Source organism: Salvelinus fontinalis, chromosome 11 (genome assembly GCF_029448725.1).
Source record: "Salvelinus fontinalis isolate EN_2023a chromosome 11, ASM2944872v1, whole genome shotgun sequence".
Classification (NCBI taxonomy): domain Eukaryota; kingdom Metazoa; phylum Chordata; class Actinopteri; order Salmoniformes; family Salmonidae; genus Salvelinus; species Salvelinus fontinalis.
The window spans coordinates 15,054,652-15,078,284 of NC_074675.1; the positions used below are offsets into that span (position 1 = coordinate 15,054,652).

General features: G+C 43.8%; 1 protein-coding gene across 1 annotated transcript in view; it reads left to right on the plus strand.

Annotated features, from left to right (window-relative positions):
- Positions 1-23,633, plus strand: part of LOC129866062 (ankyrin repeat and sterile alpha motif domain-containing protein 1B-like) — a 355,742-nt gene that overhangs the window by 82,573 nt on the left and 249,536 nt on the right. The window contains exons 2-3 of the mRNA XM_055939185.1: positions 638-718; positions 3,960-4,116. Of these exons, the coding sequence (XP_055795160.1) occupies positions 638-718; positions 3,960-4,116 (238 nt within the window). The remainder of the gene's footprint in view (positions 1-637; positions 719-3,959; positions 4,117-23,633) is intronic.

Here is a 23,633-nt window from a genome sequence, read left to right on the forward strand (position 1 = left end):
GTGGTTGAAAAACTAGTTTTAATGACTCCAACCTGAGTGTATGTTAACTTCCGACTTCAACTGTATATACATTGACATTTGAAATGTGTTATTATTTTGCGACTTTTGTGAGTGTGATGTTTGCTGTACATTTTTTATTCTTTAATTCACTTTTGTTTATTATCTATTTCACTTGCTTTGGCAATGTAAACATATGTTTCCCATGTCAATAAAGCCCCTAAAATTGAAAATTGAAGTTGACTTGAGAGAACGAGAGACCTCGAAGGTCATGGGGAAACGAGTCCATTACATGCTCATCTTAGCCTTGTGGTGGTCCCACATCCCATAGAAGAAATGTAGCCTGGTCCCAGATCTGTTTGCACTGTCTTTCTGACTCCGATGGGCATTGTGATGTGGCTAAGGCAAGATCTGTGATCTAGCTAAAAGGAAAGGGTTTCTATATGGTGTCTCTTTGTACTTAAGTGTCTATCATGATCATGTGTTCAACACATAGAAAGCCTGTTGTGGGACTTAAGTGTGATTTGCAATTACAAAAAAATAATCAAGTTAAATTGGAAAGCATACAATTCTAAGGACTGTGTCTTGGTGCGTGTTGGCTTACAGTCTGTCTGTCTGTCTGTCTGTCTTGTGTCCACAGCATGTGGAGAGGCTTGAATGTGAACTGTGCAGACAGTTCAGGGTACACACCCCTCCACCACGCATCACTGAACGGACACAGGTAAGAGTGTGTGTGAATGTGGAGAGGTGGCTGGTGGGGGTGAGGAAGTGTTTGTCCGTATGCTTGTGAGTGTAATACAATGTGATTGCCTTTTCCAGACACACACACACTAGGGCTGTGCGATATTTAAATGAATCTAATTCATTTGATATATGTTTTTCTGCGATATTCCAAATGCCTGTATCACAAGAATCAAGTATTCTTTTTTTATCTGCTAGTTGTCATGTAGTCTTCTTGGTCTCGTCTCCTTCTCTTCTGCTGTGACTGTTAACCTTCCCATTTACACATACACACCAACACTTGAAAGCCAGATCAGTTTAATTGCAAAAAAGCATGTTAAACTATTTTATTAAAATAATGACATTATTAGTGGCTCTTACGTTGTAGAAGGTTTATATTTAGTTTAGTCAAGTCCTGAATTCATTAGATCATTGCTGACTGTTTGAAATGCAGTGTATTGACCTTTAATTGTACAACAAAGATGATTTAGAGAAAACAGAAATAATATATATTGTGAATCTCCCTTAAGTTTGAAAAAGCTCTTACATACACATACACACCAGTCCCTTTCCACATTCTCTCTCTCTCTCTCACTCACACACACTCACACACACACACACACACACACACACACACACACACACACACACACACACACACACACACACACACACACACACACACACACACACACACACACACACACACACACACACACACACACACACACACACACACACACACACACACACACACACACACACACACACACACACACACACACACACACAAATCCCTTTTTCCCACTGTTGGATTAAGATGAGTCTGACGGCTAGCCCTGCTCAGCCAAACTGTCGGATTAACTCTGTGCTTTGGAGGAAATAATGTGGATTTCCTTCTTAGAACAGCTGCAGTAGAGGAGGTAGAGAGAGGGGAGAGGGGAGGGAGAGAGCGAGGGGGAGGGGGGGGGGTAGGCACAGAAGGAGAGGGGGAGGCACAGAAGGAGAGAGGGAGGCACAGAAGGAGAGAGGGAGGCACAGAAGGAGAGAGGGAGGCACAGAAGGAGAGGGGGAGGCACAGAAGGAGAGGGGGAGGCACAGAAGGAGAGGGGGAGGCACAGAAGGAGAGGGGGAGGCACAGAAGGAGAGGGGGAGGCACAGAAGGAGAGGGGGAGGCACAGAAGGAGAGGGGGAGGCACAGAAGGAGAGGGGGAGGCACAGAAGGAGAGAGGGAGGCACAGAAGGAGAGAGGGAGGCACAGAAGGAGAGAGGGAGGCACAGAAGGAGAGAGGGAGGCACAGAAGGAGAGAGGGAGGCACAGAAGGAGAGAGGGAGGCACAGAAGGAGAGAGGGAGGCACAGAAGGAGAGAGGGAGGCACAGAAGGAGAGAGGGAGGCACAGAAGGAGAGAGGGAGGCACAGAAGGAGAGAGGGAGGCACAGAAGGAGAGAGGGAGGCACAGAAGGAGAGAGGGAGGCACAGAAGGAGAGAGGGAGGCACAGAAGGAGAGAGGGAGGCACAGAAGGAGGCACAGAAGGAGAGAGGGAGGCACAGAAGGAGGCACAGAAGGAGAGAGGGAGGCACAGAAGGAGAGAGGGAGGCACAGAAGGAGAGAGGCGGGCACAGAAGGAGAGAGGGAGGCACAGAAGGAGAGAGGCGGGCACAGAAGGAGCGAGAGCGAAGCGGGCACAGAAGGAGCGAGAGCGAAGCGGGCACAGAAGGAGCGAGAGCGAAGCGGGCACAGAAGGAGCGAGAGCGAAGCGGGCACAGAAGGAGCGAGAGCGAAGCGGGCACAGAAGGAGCGAGAGCGAAGCGGGCACAGAAGGAGCGAGAGCGAAGCGGGCACAGAAGGAGCGAGAGCGAAGCGGGCACAGAAGGAGCGAGAGCGAAGCGGGCACAGAAGGAGCGAGAGCGAAGCGGGCACAGAAGGAGCGAGAGCGGGAGAGAAGGAGAGGGAGAGGGAGAGAGAGCAAAAAGTACAGGCTCCAAGTGAAAAACAAGGTCACCAACACACTTCGAGAAGTGATTTAGAACTTTAGATGAGGGGGGGACAAGGAGGGAACTAACCATTTAACTGTACACTTTTAGACCGTTGAGTTTTGACAATGGATACATTCTAAATTGCACCGTATTCCCTATATACTGTATACTAGTGTGTATATACTGTGCACTATATAGGGAATAGGGCCATTTGGGACACACTCAATGTGAACGTGCCATTCTAAAAGGTGAAGCAACAAACTGAATTGTTTCAATGTGAAGAGTTAATTTCAGTCCAGCTAATGCTATTAATGATTTTAATCCACACACATATAAACATTCAATCAGCCTTGGTTATGCAGCTGGCATTATGATTCGGGACAAGTAAAGTACTTATGCTTTTCTTTCTCTCTCCCCCTTCTTGCTCTGTTTCCATTTTCTTTCTCTCTCTCTCTCACTTTACGGTTTCTTGCCTTTCTTTCCCCCTCTCTCTCTATTCCATCTCTTCCCTCTATCTCCCTCGCACTCTCTCACTCCCGTTACTGCTTTCCTCTCTCTCTATCCCCTTCTGCCATCCTCCCCATCCTCCTCCCTCCTTCCCCTCCATCCTCCTCCCTCCTTCCCCTCCATCCTCCTCCCTCCTTCCCCTCCATCCTCCCCCCTCCTTCCCCTCCATCCTCCCTCCTTCCCCTCCATCCTCCTCCCTCCTTCCCCTCCATCCTCCTCCCTCCTTCCCCTCCATCCTCCTCCCTCCTTCCCCTCCTTCCTCCCCCCTCCTTCCCCTCCATCCTCCTCCCTCCTTCCCCTCCATCCTCCTCCCTCCTTCCCCTCCATCCTCCTCCCTCCTTCCCCTCCATCCTCCTCCCTCCTTCCCCTCCATCCTCCTCCCTCTTTCCCCTCCATCCTCCTCCCTCCTTCCCCTCCATCCTCCATCCTCCTCCCTCCTTCCCCTCCATCCTCCTCCCTCTTTCCCCTCCATCCTCCTCCCTCTTTCCCCTCCATCCTCCTCCCTCCTTCCCCTCCATCCTCCTCCCTCCTTCCCCTCCATCCTCCTCCCTCCTTCCCCTCCATCCTCCTCCCTCCTCCCTCTTTCCCCTCCATCCTCCTCCCTCCTTCCCCTCCATCCTCCTCCCTCCTTCCCCTCCATCCTCCTCCCTCCTCCCTCTTTCCCCTCATCCTCCTCCCTCTTTCCCCTCCATCCTCCTCCCTCCTTCCCCTCCTCCCTCTTTCCCCTCCATCCTCCTCCCTCCTTCCCCTCCTCAGGGACGTGGTGTTGAAGTTGCTCCAGTTTGAAGCCTCCACCAATGTGGCTGACAGTAAGGGCTGCTTCCCGTTGCACCTGGCCGCCTGGCGCGGGGACGTAGACATCGTCCGTATCCTCGTCCACCACGGGCCCTCACACTGCCGCGTCAACCAGCAGGTGACAACACACTGTTCTGTTCTATACTGTACTGCACACTATACTGTACTGCACACTATTCTGTACTACACACTATGTTCTACACTGTTTTGTGGTATACTGTACTGCACACTATTCTGTACTACACACTATTATGTTCTACACTGTTCTGTGGTATACTGTACTGCACACTATTCTGTACTACACACTATTCTGTAGTACACTATTCAGTAGTACACTAGTCTGTCCTACACACTCTACTACACAATAGTATGTACAACACACTTCTGCACTACATACTTCTGTACTACACACTATTCTGTTCTACACACTATTCTGTTCTACACACTTCTGTTCTACACACTGTTGTTTAATACACTTCTGTTCTACACACTATTCTGTTCTACACACTTCTGTTCTACACACTATTCTGTTCTACACACTATTCTGTTCTACACACTTCTGTTCTACACACTGTTGTTTAATACACTATTCTGTTCTACACACTTCTGTTCTACACACTGTTGTTTAATACACTATTCTGTTCTGCACACTACTCTGTTCTACACACTTCTGTTCTACACACTTCTGTTCTACACACTATTCTGTTCTACACACTATTCTGTTCTACACACTATTCTGTTCTACACACTATTCTGTTCTACACACTATTCTGTTCTACACACTATTCTGTTCTACACACTATTCTGTTCTACTCACTATTCTGTTCTACACACTATTCTGTTCTACTCACTACTCTGTTCTACACACTATTCTGTTCTACACACTATTCTGTTCTACTCACTACTCTGTTCGACACACTATTCTGTTCTACACACTACTCTGTTCTACTCACTATTCTGTTCTACTCACTATTCTGTTCTACTCACACTTCTGTTCTACACACTTCTGTTCTACTCACTATTCTGTTCTACACACTATTCTGTTCTACACACTTCTGTTCTACACACTATTCTGTACTACACACTATTCTGTACTACACACTTCTTTTCTACACACTTCTGTTCTACACACTTCTGTTCTACACACTTCTGTTCTACACACTATTCTGTACTACACACTTCTGTTCTACACACTATTCTGTTCTACACACTATTCTGTTCTACACACTATTCTGTTCTACACACTTCTGTTCTACACACTATTCTGTTCTACACACTATTCTGTACTACACACTATTCTGTTCTACAAACTTCTGTTCTACACACTATTCTGTTCTACACACTATTCTGTTCTACTCACTACTCTGTTCTACACACTATTCTGTACTACACACTATTCTGTTCTACACACTATTCTGTTCTACACACTATTCTGTACTACACACGTCTGTTCTACACACTATTCTGTTCTACTCACTACTCTGTTCTACACACTATTCTGTACTACACACTATTCTGTACTACACACTTCTGTTCTACACACTATTCTGTTCTACACACTATTCTGTACTACACACTTCTGTTCTACACACACTTCTGTTCTACACACTATTCTGTTCTACACACTTCTGTTCTACACACTATTCTGTTCTACACACTATTCTGTTCTACACACTATTCTGTTCTACACACTATTCTGTTCTACTCACTATTCTGTTCTACTCACTATTCTGTTCTACTCACTATTCTGTTCTACTCACTACTCTGTTCTACACACTATTCTGTTCTACTCACTACTCTGTTCTACACACTATTCTGTTCTACACACTATTCTGTTCTACTCACTACTCTGTTCTACTCACTACTCTGTTCTACACACTATTCTGTTCTACACACTATTCTGTTCTACACACTATTCTGTTCTACTCACTATTCTGTTCTACTCACTATTCTGTTCTACTCACTATTCTGTTCTACACACTTCTGTTCTACACACTTCTGTTCTACACACTTCTGTACTACACACTTCTGTTCTACACACTATTCTGTTCTACACACTTCTGTTTTACACACTTCTGTTCTACACACTATTCTGTACTACACACTATTCTGTACTACACACTATTCTGTACTACACACTTCTGTTCTACACACTATTCTGTTCTACACACTATTCTGTTCTACACACTATTCTGTTCTACACACTATTCTGTTCTACACACTACTCTGTTCTACTCACTACTCTGTTCTACACACTATTCTGTACTACACACTATTCTGTTCTACACACTATTCTGTTCTACACACTATTCTGTACTACACACTATTCTGTACTACACACAATTCTGTTCTACACGCAATTCTGTACTACACACTATTCTGTACTACACACTATTCTGTTCTACACACTTCTGTTCTACACACTATTCTGTACTACACACTATTCTGTACTACACACTATTCTGTTCTACACACTTCTGTTCTACACACTATTCTGTACTACACACTTCTGTTCTACACACTTCTGTTCTACACACTTCTGTTCTACACACTATTCTGTTCTACACACTATTCTGTTCTACACACTATTCTGTTCTACACACTTCTGTTCTACACACTTCTGTTCTACACACTTCTGTTCTACACACTATTCTGTTCTACACACTATTCTGTTCTACACACTTCTGTTCTACACACTATTCTGTTCTACACACTATTCTGTTCTACACACTGTTCTGTTCTACACACTGTTCTGTTCTACACACTATTCTGTTCTACACACTATTCTGTTCTACACACTATTCTGTACTACACACTATTCTGTACTACACACTATTCTGTACTACACACAATTCTGTTCTACACACAATTCTGTTCTACACACAATTCTGTACTACACACTATTCTGTACTACACACTATTCTGTACTACACACTATTCTGTTCTACACACTTCTGTTCTACACACTATTCTGTACTACACACTTCTGTTCTACACACTTCTGTTCTACACACTTCTGTTCTACACACTTCTGTTCTACACACTTCTGTTCTACACACTTCTGTTCTACACACTATTCTGTTCTACACACTATTCTGTTCTACACACTTCTGTTCTACACACTTCTGTTCTACACACTTCTGTTCTACACACTATTCTGTTCTACACACTATTCTGTTCTACACACTATTCTGTTCTACACACTATTCTGTTCTACACACTATTCTGTTCTACACACTGTTCTGTTCTACACACTGTTCTGTTCTACACACTGTTCTGTTCTACACACTGTTCTGTTCTACACACTGTTGCTTAATACACTATTCTGTTCTACACACTTCTGTTCTACACACTTCTGTTCTACACACTATTCTGTTCTACACACTATTCTGTTCTACACACTATTCTGTTCTACACACTATTCTGTTCTACACACTTCTGTACGACACACTTCTGTTCTACACACTTCTGTTCTACACACTTCTGTTCTACACACTATTCTGTACTACACACTATTCTGTACTACACATTATTCTGTACTACACACTTCTGTACTACACACTATTCTGTTCTACACACTATTCTGTTCTACACACTATTCTGTTCTACACACTATTCTGTTCTACACACTATTCTGTACTACACACTATTCTGTACTACACACTATTCTGTACTACACACTATTCTGTTCTACACACTATTCTGTACTACACACTATTCTGTTCTACACACAATTCTGTACTACACACAATTCTGTACTACACACTATTCTGTACTACACACTATTCTGTACTACACACTATTCTGTTCTACACACTTCTGTTCTACACACTTCTGTTCTACACACTTCTGTTCTACACACTTCTGTTCTACACACTTCTGTTCTACACACTATTCTGTTCTACACACTATTCTGTTCTACACACTATTCTGTTCTACACACTTCTGTTCTACACACTATTCTGTTCTACACACTATTCTGTTCTACACACTGTTCTGTTCTACACACTGTTCTGTTCTACACACTGTTGCTTAATACACTATTCTGTTCTACACACTTCTGTTCTACACACTTCTGTTCTACACACTATTCTGTTCTACACACTATTCTGTTCTACACACTTCTGTTCTACACACTTCTGTTCTACACACTTCTGTTCTACACACTATTCTGTTCTACACACTATTCTGTTCTACACACTTCTGTTCTACACACTGTTGCTTAATACACTACTCTGTTCTACACACTACTCTGTTCTACACACTTCTGTTCTACACACTGTTGTTTAATACACTATTCTGTTCTGCACACTACTCTGTTCTACACACTTCTGTTCTACACAGTTCTGTTCTACACACTATTCTGTTCTACACACTATTCTGTTCTACACACTATTCTGTTCTACACACTGTTGTTTAATATACTATTCTGTTCTACACACTATTCTGTTCTACACACTTCTGTTCTACACACTATTCTGTTCTACACACTATTCTGTTCTACACACTATTCTGTTCTACACACTATTCTGTTCTACACACTATTCTGTTCTACACACTATTCTGTTCTACACACTATTCTGTTCTACTCACTATTCTGTTCTACTCACTATTCTGTTCTACTCACTATTCTGTTCTACTCACTATTCTGTTCTACTCACTATTCTGTACTACACACTATTCTGTACTACACACTATTCTGTACTACACACTTCTGTTCTACACACTATTCTGTTCTACACACTATTCTGTTCTACACACTTCTGTACTACACACTATTCTGTACTACACACTATTCTGTTCTACACACTTCTGTTCTACACACTATTCTGTTCTACACACTATTCTGTTCTACACACTATTCTGTTCTACACACAATTCTGTTCTACACACAATTCTGTACTACACACAATTCTGTACTACACACAATTCTGTTCTACACACTTCTGTTCTACACACTATTCTGTTCTACACACTATTCTGTTCTACACACTATTCTGTACTACACACTTTTCTTTTCTACACACTTCTGTTCTACACACTATTCTGTTCTACACACTATTCTGTTCTACACACTATTATGTTCTACACACTATTATGTTCTACACACTATTCTGTTCTACACACTTCTGTTCTACACACTATTCTGTTCTACACACTATTCTGTTCTACACACTTCTGTTCTACACACTATTCTGTTCTACACACTATTCTGTACTACACACTACTCTGTTCTACACACTATTCTGTTCTACACACTATTCTGTTCTACACACTATTCTGTTCTACTCACTACTCTGTTCTACTCACTATTCTGTTCTACTCACTACTCTGTTCTACACACCATTCTGTACTACACACTATTCTGTTCTACACACTATTCTGTTCTACACACTATTCTGTACTACACACTTCTGTTCTACACACTATTCTGTACCACACACTATTCTGTACTACACACTATTCTGTACTACACACTATTCTGTACTACACACTATTCTGTACTACACACTATTCTGTACTACACACTATTCTGTTCTACACACTATTCTGTTCTACACACTATTCTGTTCTACACACTACTCTGTTCTACACACTATTCTGTACTACACACTATTCTGTACTACACACTATTCTGTACTACACACTATTCTGTTCTACACACTATTCTGTTCTACACACTTCTGTTCTACACACTATTCTGTACTACACACTTCTGTTCTACACACTATTCTGTACCACACACTTCTGTTCTACACACTTCTGTTCTACACACTATTCTGTTCTACACACTATTCTGTTCTACACACTATTCTGTTCTACACACTATTCTGTTCTACACACTATTCTGTTCTACACACTTCTGTTCTACACACTATTCTGTTCTACACACTATTCTGTTCTACACACTATTCTGTACTACACACTATTCTGTACTACACACTATTCTGTACTACACACTATTCTGTTCTACACACTATTCTGTTCTACACACTATTCTGTTCTACACACTATTCTGTTCTACACACTTCTGTTCTACACACTATTCTGTACCACACACTATTCTGTACTACACACTATTCTGTACTACACACTATTCTGTACTACACACTATTCTGTACTACACACTATTCTGTACTACACACTATTCTGTTCTACACACTGTTCTGTTCTACACACTGTTCTGTTCTACACACTGTTCTGTTCTACACACTATTCTGTTCTACACACTATTCTGTACTACACACTATTCTGTACTACACACTATTCTGTACTACACACTATTCTGTTCTACACATTATTCTGTACTACACACTATTCTGTTCTACACACTATTTTGTTCTACACACTATTTTGTTCTACACACTATTCTGTTCTACACACTATTCTGTTCTACACACTATTCTGTTCTACACACTATTCTGTTCTACACACTTCTGTTCTACACACTTCTGTTCTACACACTTCTGTACTACACACTATTCTGTTCTACACACTATTCTGTTCTACACACTATTCTGTTCTACACACTATTCTGTTCTACACACTGTTGCTTAATACACTATTCTGTTCTACACACTATTCTGTTCTACACACTATTCCATACTACACACTGTTGCTTAATACACTACTCTGTTCTACACACTACTCTGTTCTACACACTACTCTGTTCTACACACTACTCTACTACACACTATTCAGTACTCCACACTATTCTGTACTACACTATACTGTATTACAAACTATTCGGTATTACACACTATTCTGTTCAATACACTGTTCTGTACTACACACTACTCTGTTCTACACACATTTCTGTTCTACACTATTCTGTACATCACAAGGTGATGTTCGACACTATACTGTATTACAAACTATTCTGTACTACACACTATACTGTACTACACACGTTTCTGTTCTACACTATACTGTACTACACACGTTTCTGTTCTACACTATACTGTACTACACCATGCTACACCATGCTGGTTCTACACACACTATTCTGTACTACACACTACTGTTCTACACACTGTTCTACACTATTCTGTACTACGCACTATTCTTTACTACACACTGTTCTACAATATTCTGCCCTACACACTATTCTGTTCTACACACTATTCTGTACTTCACACTGTTGTTTAATACACTATACCGTTATACACACTGGTCTACACTTATGTACTACACACGGTTCTGTTCTGCACTATTCTGTTCGATACACTATTCTGTACTACACACTATTCTTTTCTACACTATTCTGTACTACATGGTTCTGTACTACACTTATGTACTACACACTTCTGTTTTACACTACTGTTCTACACTATTCTTTACTACACACTGGCACCTTGCTGCACTCGCGTAACAGGTGGTCAGCCTGCCACGCAGTTTCCTTGTGGAATGCAATATAATCGGCGTCCAAAAATGTTTGGCCATACACTAAACTGTACTACACACTATTTTTCTACACTATACTGTACCGTGTTATCCAAAAACAAGCTTGCTTTCACAGCAGCTAGGCAGCATATTGATGACGTTTTTGCGAAGGAGAAAACAAGACGCTCACAGAGTGATGAATGCCGATGAGCCAGGACAAGTAGTTGATTGTGGAGTGATGCTGTAATAGGCCTATGTCTTGGAGCAGACATTGTGTGTGTGTGGTATGTTTTCACACAAAGTGTCTGTATTTGTCTTTGGCTACAGTTAAAGTCGGAAGTTTACATACACTTAGGTAGGAGTCATTAAAACTAGTTTTTCAACCACTCCACAAATTTCTTGTTAACAAACAATAGTTTTGGCAAGTCAGTTAGGACATCTACTTTGTGCATGACACAAGTAATTTTTCCAACAGTTATTTACATTCAGATTATTTCACTTATAATTCAATGTTTCACAATTCCAGTGGGTCAGAAGTTTACATACACTAAGTTGACTGTTCCTTAAAACAGCTTGGAAAATGACAAAAAATGATGTCATGGCTTTAGAAGCTTCTGATAGGCTAATTGACATCATTTGAGTCAATTGGAGGTGTACATGTGGATGCTTGACATCATGGGAAAATCTAAATAAATCAGCCAAGACCTCAGAAATTGTAGACCTCCACAAGTCTGGTTCATCCTTGGGATTAATTTCCAAACGCCTGAAGGTACCACATTCATCTGAACAAACAATAGTACGCAAGTATAAACACCATGGGACCAAGCATCCGTCATACCACTCAGGAAGGAGACGTGTTCTGTCTCCTAGAGATGAACGTACTTAGGTGCGAAAAGTGCAAATCAATCCCACAACAACAGCAAAGGACCATGTGACGATGCTGGAGGAAACCGGTACAAAAGTATCTATATCCACAGTAAAACGAGTCTTATATCGACATAACCTGAAAGGCCGCTCAGCAAGGAAGAAGCCACTGCTCCAAAACTGCCATAAAAAAAGCCAGACTACGGTTTGCAACTGCACATGGGAACAAAGATCATACTTTTTGGAGAAATGTCCTCTGGTCTGATGAAACAAAAATAGAACTGTTTGGCCATAATGACCATCGTTATGTTTGGAGGAAAAAGGGGGATGCTTGGAAGCCGAAAAACACCATCCCAACCGTGAAGCACGGGGGTGGCAGCATCATGTTGTGGGGGTGCTTTGCTGCAGGAGGGACTGGTGCACTTCACAAACTAGATGGCATCATGAGGGAGGAAAATTATGTGGATATATTGAAGCAACATCTCAAGACATCAGTTAGGAAGTTTAAGCTTGGTCGCAAATGGGTGTTCCAAATGGATAATGACCCCAAGCATACTTCCAAAGTTGTGGCAAAATGGCAACGAAGTCAAGGTATTGGAGTTGTCATCACAAAGCCCTGACCTCAATCCTATAGAAAATGTGTGGGCAGAACTGAAATAGCGTGTGTGAGCAAGGATCCTACAAACCTGACTCAGTTACACTAGCCCTGTCAGGAGGAATGGGCCAACATTCACCCAACTTATTTTAGGAAGCTTGTGGAAGGCTACCCGAAACGTTTGACCCAAGTTAAACAATTTAAAGGGAATGCTACCAAATGCTAATTGAGTGTATGTAAACTTCTGACCCACTTGGAATGTGATGAAAGAAATAAAAGCTGAAATAAATCATTCTCTCTACTATTATTCTGACATTTCACATTCTAAAAATAAAGTGGTGATCCTAACTGACCTAAGACAGAGAATTTTAACTTGGATTAATTGTCAGGAATTGTGAAAAACTGAGTTTAAATGTAATTGGCTAAGGTGTATGTAAACTTGTGGATTGTCATGCTGGTGTTTACTACAGTTTTATTGGAGGATGCAATAACTGGCTTGCGTAGTTAAATAAAACAAATTAAAAGAGCATGCAGGAGTAACATGAAGTTTGATTTTACTATGGAGAAAGACTGGGGGAGAGAGAGGAGAGGGAGGGAGAAAAGAGTAGAAATAGAGAGGAGGAAGGTAGTAAAGGGAGGGAGGTGGAGGGGGAGGGAGGTATAGGGGAGGACGGAGGTATAGGGGAGGACGGAGGTATAGGGGAGGACGGAGGTATAGGGGAGGACGGAGGTATAGGGGAGGACGGAGGTATAGGGGAGGACGGAGGTATAGGGGAGGACGGAGGTATAGGGGAGGACGGAGGTATAGGGGAGGACGGAGGTATAGGGGAGGACGGAGGTATAGGGGAGGACGGAGGTATAGGGGAGGACGGAGGTATAGGGGAGGACGGAGGTATAGGGGAGGACGGAGGTATAGGGGAGGACGGAGGTATAGGGGAGGACAGTATGGTGGAGGGAGGGAGTTGTTTGTCAGTTTATAAATGCTTGTTTCATTTGAGTTATTGTTTGTAATGTATACCTATGAATTCTTTGTGAATATGCAGGTGTCTGTGTATACCTGCGCGTGTGTGTTTGAGTCAGTGAGCCGTAACCATTGAATTGACCAATCTCTGCATGCATTAGACATGGCTCTGCCGGCAGAAAATCAATGGAACCTCATTCATGTGAAGTGTCTCTTGTGGGTGAACAACCCCCTCTTCTACCTCAGGGGTTCTCAACCTCAGTCCTGGTTTCTCTTCCTGGGTGCACAGGGGTTCTCAACCTCAGTCCTGGTTCCTCTTCCTGGGTGCACAGGGGTTCTCAACCTCAGTCCTGGTTCCTCTTCCTGGGTGCACAGGGGTTCTAAACCTCAGTCCCGGTTCCTCTTCCTGGGTGCATAGGGGTTCTAAACCTCAGTCCTGGTTCCTCTTCCTGGGTGCACAGGGGTTCTCAACCTCAGTCCTGGTTCCTCTTCCTGGGTGCACAGGGGTTCTCAACCTCAGTCCTGGTTCCTCTTCCTGGGTGCATAGGGGTTCTCAACCTCAGTCCTGGTTCCTCTTCCTGGGTGCATAGGGGTTCTCAACCTCAGTCCTGGTTCCTCTTCCTGGGTGCACAGGGTTCTAAACCTCAGTCCTGGTTCCTCTTCCTGGGTGCACAGGGGTTCTAAACCTCAGTCCCGGTTCCTCTTCCTGGGTGCACAGGGGTTCTAAACCTCAGTCCTGGTTCCTCTTCCTGGGTGCACAGGGGTTCTAAACCTCAGTCCTGGTTCCTCTTCCTGGGTGCATAGGGGTTCTCAACCTCAGTCCTGGTTCCTCTTCCTGGGTGCATAGGGGTTCTCAACCTCAGTCCTGGTTCCTCTTCCTGGGTGCACAGGGGTTCTCAACCTCAGTCCTGGTTCCTCTTCCTGGGTGCACATTTAGTTTTTTGCTCTAGCACTAGACAGCTGATTTAAATAATAAAACTGGATGAGTTGGTAATTTGAATCAGCTATGTGGTGCTACGGCAAAAAGCAAAACGTGCACCCAGGGGGAGGGGCCAGGACCAAGGTTGAGAAGTCCTGTTCTACCAGACAAACTCCTTATACCCCTCAGCAACACAGACGCCACATGCACACAACCATGTCCTCTCTAGGTCCCTCTATGCTGCAGACAGGAACAGCAGGGGGATGGAAAGGTTACCTCATTCTCTCTCGTGAGTGAGTGAGTGAGATGAAACATTCTAATTTCATTAAACGCCCCCCCCCCCCTTAAAAGAAAACACCGTAAGTAAATCCTGTACTGTTCTGCATACATGTACCATACTCACCTTGCCCTCTACCCCACTATACAAAACACCAACACACATCACAATAACCAAACCCTCACCACTTCTACAACCGTATATCTAAACCATCTTCCCCAGCTATACAGACAGCCCCCCCGACACACCATATCTCCTGGAACACCCCCCCCCCCCCCGACACACCATATCTCCTGGAACCCCCCCGACACACCATATCTCCTGGAACATCTGAACATCTCCACACTTTATAATTTTATAGAACTCAAATTCCACCCAAAGGCGGAACAATCGTAAAGGGTCTGTTATCCTCCACCTTTGACCCTGTTCCTCCTTGTTAGCCAACTTTGCCTGAGCAAACAGAAAATTCAACAAAACACATTTGTCCTTCTCCTTATTTGAATACCTGTACCCCATTATAAACATCACAACAGTAAAAACGACCCCCAACCACTCATACAGATATTCCAACAGAGACATTAATGGCATTAACCTGGCACACACAGAAAACACATGAATCACAGTTTCTCTCATAACACAGAAAGGACACCCCTGCCCGATTCCCGGTTCAACCCGTGCCAACTAGCTGTTAGTGGCCAGGGCTCCACGTAGAACCCTCCTGACCTCTTTGGTACTGGAGGTTTGTAGCGCCTTCTCCATCTAAAACCCACAATGCTCTCCTCCCCACATACCCCCTGCCACTGATGTGCCTTCACTCCTGTTAGGCTTCTAATGTTCCTTACCTTAATGCAGAGGTTGTAGATGGCTTTACGTCCCACCCCTTCAAACTCCCCCAGGCTTGGAGTGTTAAAATCTAACAAGTCCTCCAGACCCCCTTACCAGTCCACTGTCTCTGCCGTCACTTGCAGTAGCGGAAACATTGGTGGCCCCTCCCCCTTTGGCCGCTCAAACACCCCCCTTACCGGCTCCGACAGTTCCTCTTGGACCTCCTCCAGGAATCTCCCCAGCAGCCTAAGAGATGTTATTCCTGTTTGTTGTGCCAAGACTTCCAGGGTTTTCCACCCCTTCTCTCCCAGCAGTCGCAGGTCACCCAGCCTTAGTAAACCTGCTGCCATCAGTTGCCTCTGCAGGGTGGCCGACTGAACTGATCTCAAAGGGATGGCTGGGTTGTGGAAGATAGGCTCCTCCCACAGCCCAGGCTCCACACCCCCTTCTCGTGTGGGCCTCAGCAGCTAAAAGTCTGAGAGACCTGCTGTACTCAGCCTCTCCAGCTTCATGAGGAACAGCTGCCGGTACAACCCTAATCCGCCAGCTCTCCTCAGCAGCGCGCATGCTGGTTCCCTCCAGCCAACATCAGTATGGTACAGCAGTCTCTGCACCACCTTTAGTCGGAAAGCAGCCACCCTGTTCTCCTTTTCCACCAGGCCCTGTCCTCCTTCGTGGACGGTCATGTACAACAATGCCGCCCTCAGCCAGTGATGGCCCTTCCAGAAAAGGTCCACCAGCTTGCGTTGCAGGTCTGTAAGCAGACCGGCAGGGGGTTGAGGACAGCCAGTTTATGCCACAGGGAAGATGCCACCAGGTTGTTAATTATCAGCACCCTCCCTCTATATGACACTTGAGATAGGAGTCACCTCCACCTAGCCAGTCTTGGCACCACTGCCTGTGACTGCCCCTTCCAGCTCTTCCTGACCCACCTCTCCGAGCCCAGGTACACGCCCAACATTTTAAGCCCTTCACAAACCCACTGCAACCCCCCTGGAAGCAGAGGGGTCCTATCCCCCCCATGCCCCACATAACAGAGCTTTGCTCTTGCCCCAGTTTACTTTAGCTGACAAAGCTCCCTTGTACACCTTCAGACTAGTCTCTAGTGCCTGCATATCCTGACCATCACAGAAACGTCATCTGCGTATGACACTGCTATTCCTGTCAACACACCCATGCCTGTCCAGCACACTCCCTGTAGTCTCCTGCGTAAAGGCTCAATGTCTAGTGTATATAACTGCCCTGATAGAGGGCATCCTTGTCTAATGCCCCGTCTCACCCAGACTGGCCTACTGAGCCCTCCCACCTTGACCATACATGACGCCCTAGCATACAACATCGTCAGACCAGTCCAAAGTTCACATTAGAACCTCTCGACAAGTCCATCATGTCCCTGATTTAAGAACAAGTTGTCCATGAACGAGCCTCCCTGGACACAATATGTTTGGTCCCTGTGTACTATAGAGTCCACATGGGACTTCAGTCTGTTAGAGAAGACCTTGGCAAATATCTTGTAGTCTGCACAGAGCAATGCCACAGGCCTCTAGTTCTTAAGTTCACAAAAGTCCCCTTTTTTAGGCATGAGAGTCAAATCTGCCCGACGGCAGCTCCTCGGCAACTCTCCTACCCCGACGTATTCACGCAACACGCAAAAGATATCCAGTCCATTTATTTGCCAGAATTTTTTATAAACCTCCACTGGGAGTCCATCGACCCCCGGTGCACGGCCGGGGAACATCTGGGTTACGGCCTCTGCCAGTTCATGGGACAACAGAGGAATGTCCATTTCATCACTCTGTGCCAGAGAAAGCTTAGGGAGTTCTACAAACAAGACCTGAGCACACATAGGATCACACAGGAAAAAACTGCCCAGGTCCCTATGTAATTCAGCTAAATTAGCCTGGAGGCCTACATTGCCTTGCCCCACCATCTCTCTCCCAGTTGCACAACAAATGTTATTTTTGTTCGATAAATATTACTTTCATAACAAAAAAAAACGCCATTTGGGTTGCGCGTTATGTTCAGAAAACCAAAGCCTCGTTCCGTTAGACGAAAATTCCAAAAAGTATCCGTAATGGTCGTAGAAACATGTCAAATGTTTTTTATAATCAATCCTCAGGTTGTTTTTAACAAACATAATCGATAATATTTCAACCGGACCGTAACCTATTCAATAAGAGAGAAAAAGAAAATGGAGAGCTATCCTCTCGCGCGCAGGAACTAATCAGAGGACACCTGACTAGTTTTGAAAAATCTTGCTCATTTTTCAAAATAAAAGCCTGAAACTCTGTCTAAAGCCTGGTCACAGCCTCAGGAAACCATTGGAAAAGGGATCTGGTTGATTCCCCTTTAAATGGAAGAAAGACGGGCCAGGAAACACAGATAAAAAAATATATTAAAAAAAAAATCACTTCCGGGTTAGATTTTCTCAGGTTTTCGCCTGCAGAATCAGTTTTGTTATACTCACAGACAATATTTTGACAGTTTTGGAAACTTTGGAGTATTTTCTATCCTAATCTGTAAATTATATGCATATTCTACGATCTGGACCTGAGAAATAGTCTGTTTACCTTGGGAACGTTTTTTGAAAAAAAATAAAAAGAATATGACCCCTAGCGTCAAGAGGTTTTAACACTCCCACTGACCCTGAATGAGGGTCTCCCCCATTTTTGTCTTTCGTAAAATCCAGTGTACAGTTCCAGTCCCCGCCGACCACCACCAGCGACCACTAAGTCTCCCAAATAGAACCCCTCTCTCTCTCTCCCTGTGTTAGGTGCATACACATTAATAAAGACAAAACCCAGGTTGTTAATTTCTGCTTTTACAACAAGCAGCTTACCCCTACACACCTCCTTTGAGGAGCACATTTTTACAGACAGACCTGGTTCAAAAAGGACTGCCACCTCTGCACTAAAATTTGTTCCAATGGCTCAACACACTCCAATCGACTTCATTCACCACATCACTGTGCGTCTCCTGCAGAAACAACACCTGTACTTTTTTGTTTTGTTTTACATATTCACCCAACACACTCCTTGCCCGCATTTCTGGAGCCATTTATATTAAGCGTGCCTACCCAAAGAGTCTCCGTAAGAAGTGAGAGAAAAGCCAGCAAAGAAAGAGACCAATGGCAAAGCTCAGAAAGCCCTAGTGCCAGAAAGAAACTATTAATCTAAACAGTGTCTGAAGGTAGACCTTACACACTGTTGTGACCCACTTCCTCAACCTAAACCGTTTCCTGGGTGAGAGGACAATTATTTATTTTTTTATTCATTTTTCATAGCATGTTGTACTGATCTTACAAACTTTCTCGGATCAGAAAAAAAATCCTCAAGATAACATTCTTCCCCTTGGTCTCATTCAGGAACCTTGTCAGTTCCCTCACAGTATACTTTGACCCCTCTGCTTGACTGGCTGTCAGCTCCGGACCCATTAAGGAGGAGTCTGGGGGGGGGGGGGGGGGCGTCGTCATCATCCTGTTCCTCAGACTAACTTTCTTCCTCCTCATCTCCCATCCTGACCATCTCTCTCTCTCTCTCTCTCTCTCTTTCTCTCTTTCTCTCTTTCTCTCTCTCTCTCTTTCTCTCTTTTTCTCTTTCTCTCTCTCTCTCTCTCTCCCCCCCCCATAAAAGAGCCATTCAATTCTACAACCACCCAAACATTCCATAACAAAGCCATCACCTACAGATAAATAAACCTAAGCAAGCTGATCCTGGGGCTCTGTTCACAAACAGAGCCCCAGGACAGCAACACAATTAGACCCAAACATAAGCTAAGACACATCAGTACACTATTCTGCTGCTGTAACTTTAGGTATTTATCCCCCCCCCCTATAAAGAAGGGACACATCCAGCCTTTCACCAGGTGCAACACTGCCCTCTCTTTGAGCCATGTCAGAGGTCATGAGTGTGAGCTGAGGTTACTGCCTTTGGGGTGTGTGTGTTGAACATTGCCACAGCGTTTTTAAATGGAACCATATGCTTCCTGGCAAATAGCTTTTTGGAATACTGGGAACGTGTGAAAGTTCCCTCTCTATTAAAAACAGGGAGTCTGTGCCCATCCAAGGATATAGTGCGATGTGTGGAGGATCTCTCTCCCCCAGTGCTAATGCCAGAGAGAGTGGGTCAATTGGCTGTGAAGTGTTAGCCACAAGAGGGCTTCTCTCTCCGTCTCTCTCTCTACGTCTTGCTCTTCTCTTTTTCCCTTTGTTCCTCAAACCTGCTTCTCTCTCTCTCTCCCTCAGTCTATTGTCTATCAAAGCTGTCTTTTTAAGACTCATCTTCTTCATTTCTCTTTTCCATCTAACTCTCTTTGTCTCTCCACCCCCCCTTCTCTCACTCACACAGACACACACACAGAACCCCCCCCCTCTCTCACACACACACAGAACCCCCCCTCTCACTCACACATACAGAACCCCCCCCCCTCTCACACACACATACAGAACCCCCCCCCCCCCTCTCACTCACCCAGACACACACACTTTTAAATGTTTTGCCTAGTTTGTTTACCTAGCTCCTCCTGTATGTTAATGTAAATGTTAGCGATAATACTATGCAGCAGAGTAAACGGTGCTTGGTGTTCTCTCAGATAGCTGGTTACACAGTGGCTGTTCAAATAAGCACACTTGTCACACCGCCCTCTGATTTCATCTTCCCAGGGATAGCCTGAAATTACCTGTTTATTTACACGCCTCTAGCTGTGTGCTTATCCTTCTGTAGATCAGCTAGGACAGCCACAGGGGGGGGGGGGGGGGGGGGGTTCTGTGTGTGTGAGAGAGTGGAGTGGGGGATTATGTGTGTTTGTTTCTGTGTGAGAACAGGCTGCAGTGAAAATGAACAAGCGAAATATTTTCTGATCATTGACTGTACAGTATATAATCGATAGGCAGTATAACTGCATCCTGTATCACATACATTCACTATAAGATTCATCGCTAGTCGTGAGCAATTCCACAAATCACACAGCCAGTTTTGAGCATTTTAGCATTTATAGAATGATATGAACAACAATGTATAACATCCGTGTACTGAATAACTCAACACACACGTTATGACAGACAGGTATTGGTGTGTTATTAGCAGAACACGTTATGACAGACAGGTATGGGTGTGTTATTAGCAGCACACGTTATGACAGACAGGTATTGGTGTGTTATTAGCAGAACACGTTATGACAGACAGGTATTGGTGTGTTATTAGCAGAACACGTTATGACAGACAGGTATTGGTGTGTTGTTAGCAGAACACGTTATGACAGCCAGGTATTGGTGTGTTATTAGCAGCACACGTTATGACAGACAGGTATTGGTGTGTTATTAGCAGAACACGTTATGACAGACAGGTATTGGTGTGTTATTAGCAGAACACGTTATGACAGACAGGTATTGGTGTGTTATTAGCAGCACACGTTATGACAGACAGGTATTGGTGTGTTATTAGCAGAACACGTTATGACAGACAGGTATTGGTGTGTTATTAGCAGAACACGTTATGACAGACAGGTATTGGTGTGTTATTAGCAGAACACGTTATGACAGACAGGTATTGGTGTGTTATTAGCAGCACACGTTATGACAGACAGGTATTGGTGTGTTATTAGCAGAACACGTTATGACAGACAGGTATTGGTGTGTTGTTAGCAGAACACGTTATGACATACAGGTATTGGTGTGTTGTTAGCAGAACACGTTATGACAGACAGGTATTGGTGTGTTATTAGCAGCACACGTTATGACAGACAGGTATTGGTGTGTTATTAGCAGAACACGTTATGACAGACAGGTATTGGTGTGTTATTAGCAGAACACGTTATGACAGACAGGTATTGGTGTGTTATTAGCAGAACACGTTATGACAGACAGGTATTGGTGTGTTATTAGCAGAACACGTTATGACAGACAGGTATTGGTGTGTTATTAGCAGAACACGTTATGACAGACAGGTATTGGTGTGTTATTAGCAGAACACGTTATGACAGACAGGTATTGGTGTGTTATTAGCAGAACACGTTATGACAGACAGGTATTGGTGTGTTGTTAGCAGAACACGTTATGACAGCCAGGTATTGGTGTGTTATTAGCAGCACACGTTATGACAGACAGGTATTGGTGTGTTATTAGCAGAACACGTTATGACAGACAGGTATTGGTGTGTTATTAGCAGAACACGTTATGACAGACAGGTATTGGTGTGTTATTAGCAGCACACGTTATGACAGACAGGTATTGGTGTGTTATTAGCAGCACACGTTATGACAGACAGGTATTGGTGTGTTATTAGCAGAACACGTTATGACAGACAGGTATTGGTGTGTTATTAGCAGAACACGTTATGACAGACAGGTATTGGTGTGTTATTAGCAGAACACGTTATGACAGACAGGTATTGGTGTGTTATTAGCAGCACACGTTATGACAGACAGGTATTGGTGTGTTATTAGCAGAACACGTTATGACAGACAGGTATTGGTGTGTTATTAGCAGAACACGTTATGACATACAGGTATTGGTGTGTTGTTAGCAGAACACGTTATGACAGACAGGTATTGGTGTGTTATTAGCAGCACACGTTATGACAGACAGGTATTGGTGTGTTATTAGCAGAACACGTTATGACAGACAGGTATTGGTGTGTTATTAGCAGAACACGTTATGACAGACAGGTATTGGTGTGTTATTAGCAGAACACGTTATGACAGACAGGTATTGGTGTGTTATTAGCAGAACACGTTATGACAGACAGGTATTGGTGTGTTATTAGCAGAACACGTTATGACAGACAGGTATTGGTGTGTTATTAGCAGAACACGTTATGACAGACAGGTATTGGTGTGTTATTAGCAGAACACGTTATGACAGACAGGTATTGGTGTGTTATTAGCAGCACACGTTATGACAGACAGGTATTGGTGTGTTATTAGCAGAACACGTTATGACAGACAGGTATTGGTGTGTTATTAGCAGAACACGTTATGACAGACAGGTATTGGTGTGTTATTAGCAGAACACGTTATGACAGACAGGTATTGGTGTGTTATTAGCAGAACACGTTATGACAGACAGGTATTGGTGTGTTATTAGCAGAACACGTTATGACAGACAGGTATTGGTGTGTTATTAGCAGAACACGTTATGACAGACAGGTATTGGTGTGTTATTAGCAGAACACGTTATGACAGACAGGTATTGGTGTGTTGTTAGCAGAACACGTTATGACAGACAGGTATTGGTGTGTTGTTAGCAGAACACGTTATGACAGACAGGTATTGGTGTGTTATTAGCAGCACACGTTATGACAGACAGGTATTGGTGTGTTATTAGCAGAACACGTTATGACAGACAGGTATTGGTGTGTTGTTAGCAGAACACGTTATGACAGACAGGTATTGGTGTGTTATTAGCAGCACACGTTATGACAGACAGGTATTGGTGTGTTGTTAGCAGCACACGTTATGACAGACAGGTATTGGTGTGTTATTAGCAGAACACGTTATGACAGCCAGGTATTGGTGTGTTATTAGCAGCACACGTTATGACAGACAGGTATTGGTGTGTTATTAGCAGAACACGTTATGACAGACAGGTATTGGTGTGTTATTAGCAGCACACGTTATGACAGACAGGTATTGGTGTGTTATTAGCAGCACACGTTATGACAGCCAGGTATTCGTGTGTTGTTAGCAGAACACGTTATGACAGACAGGTATTGGTGTGTTATTAGCAGCACACGTTATGACAGACAGGTATTGGTGTGTTGTTAGCAGAACACGTTATGACAGACAGGTATTGGTGTGTTATTAGCAGCACACGT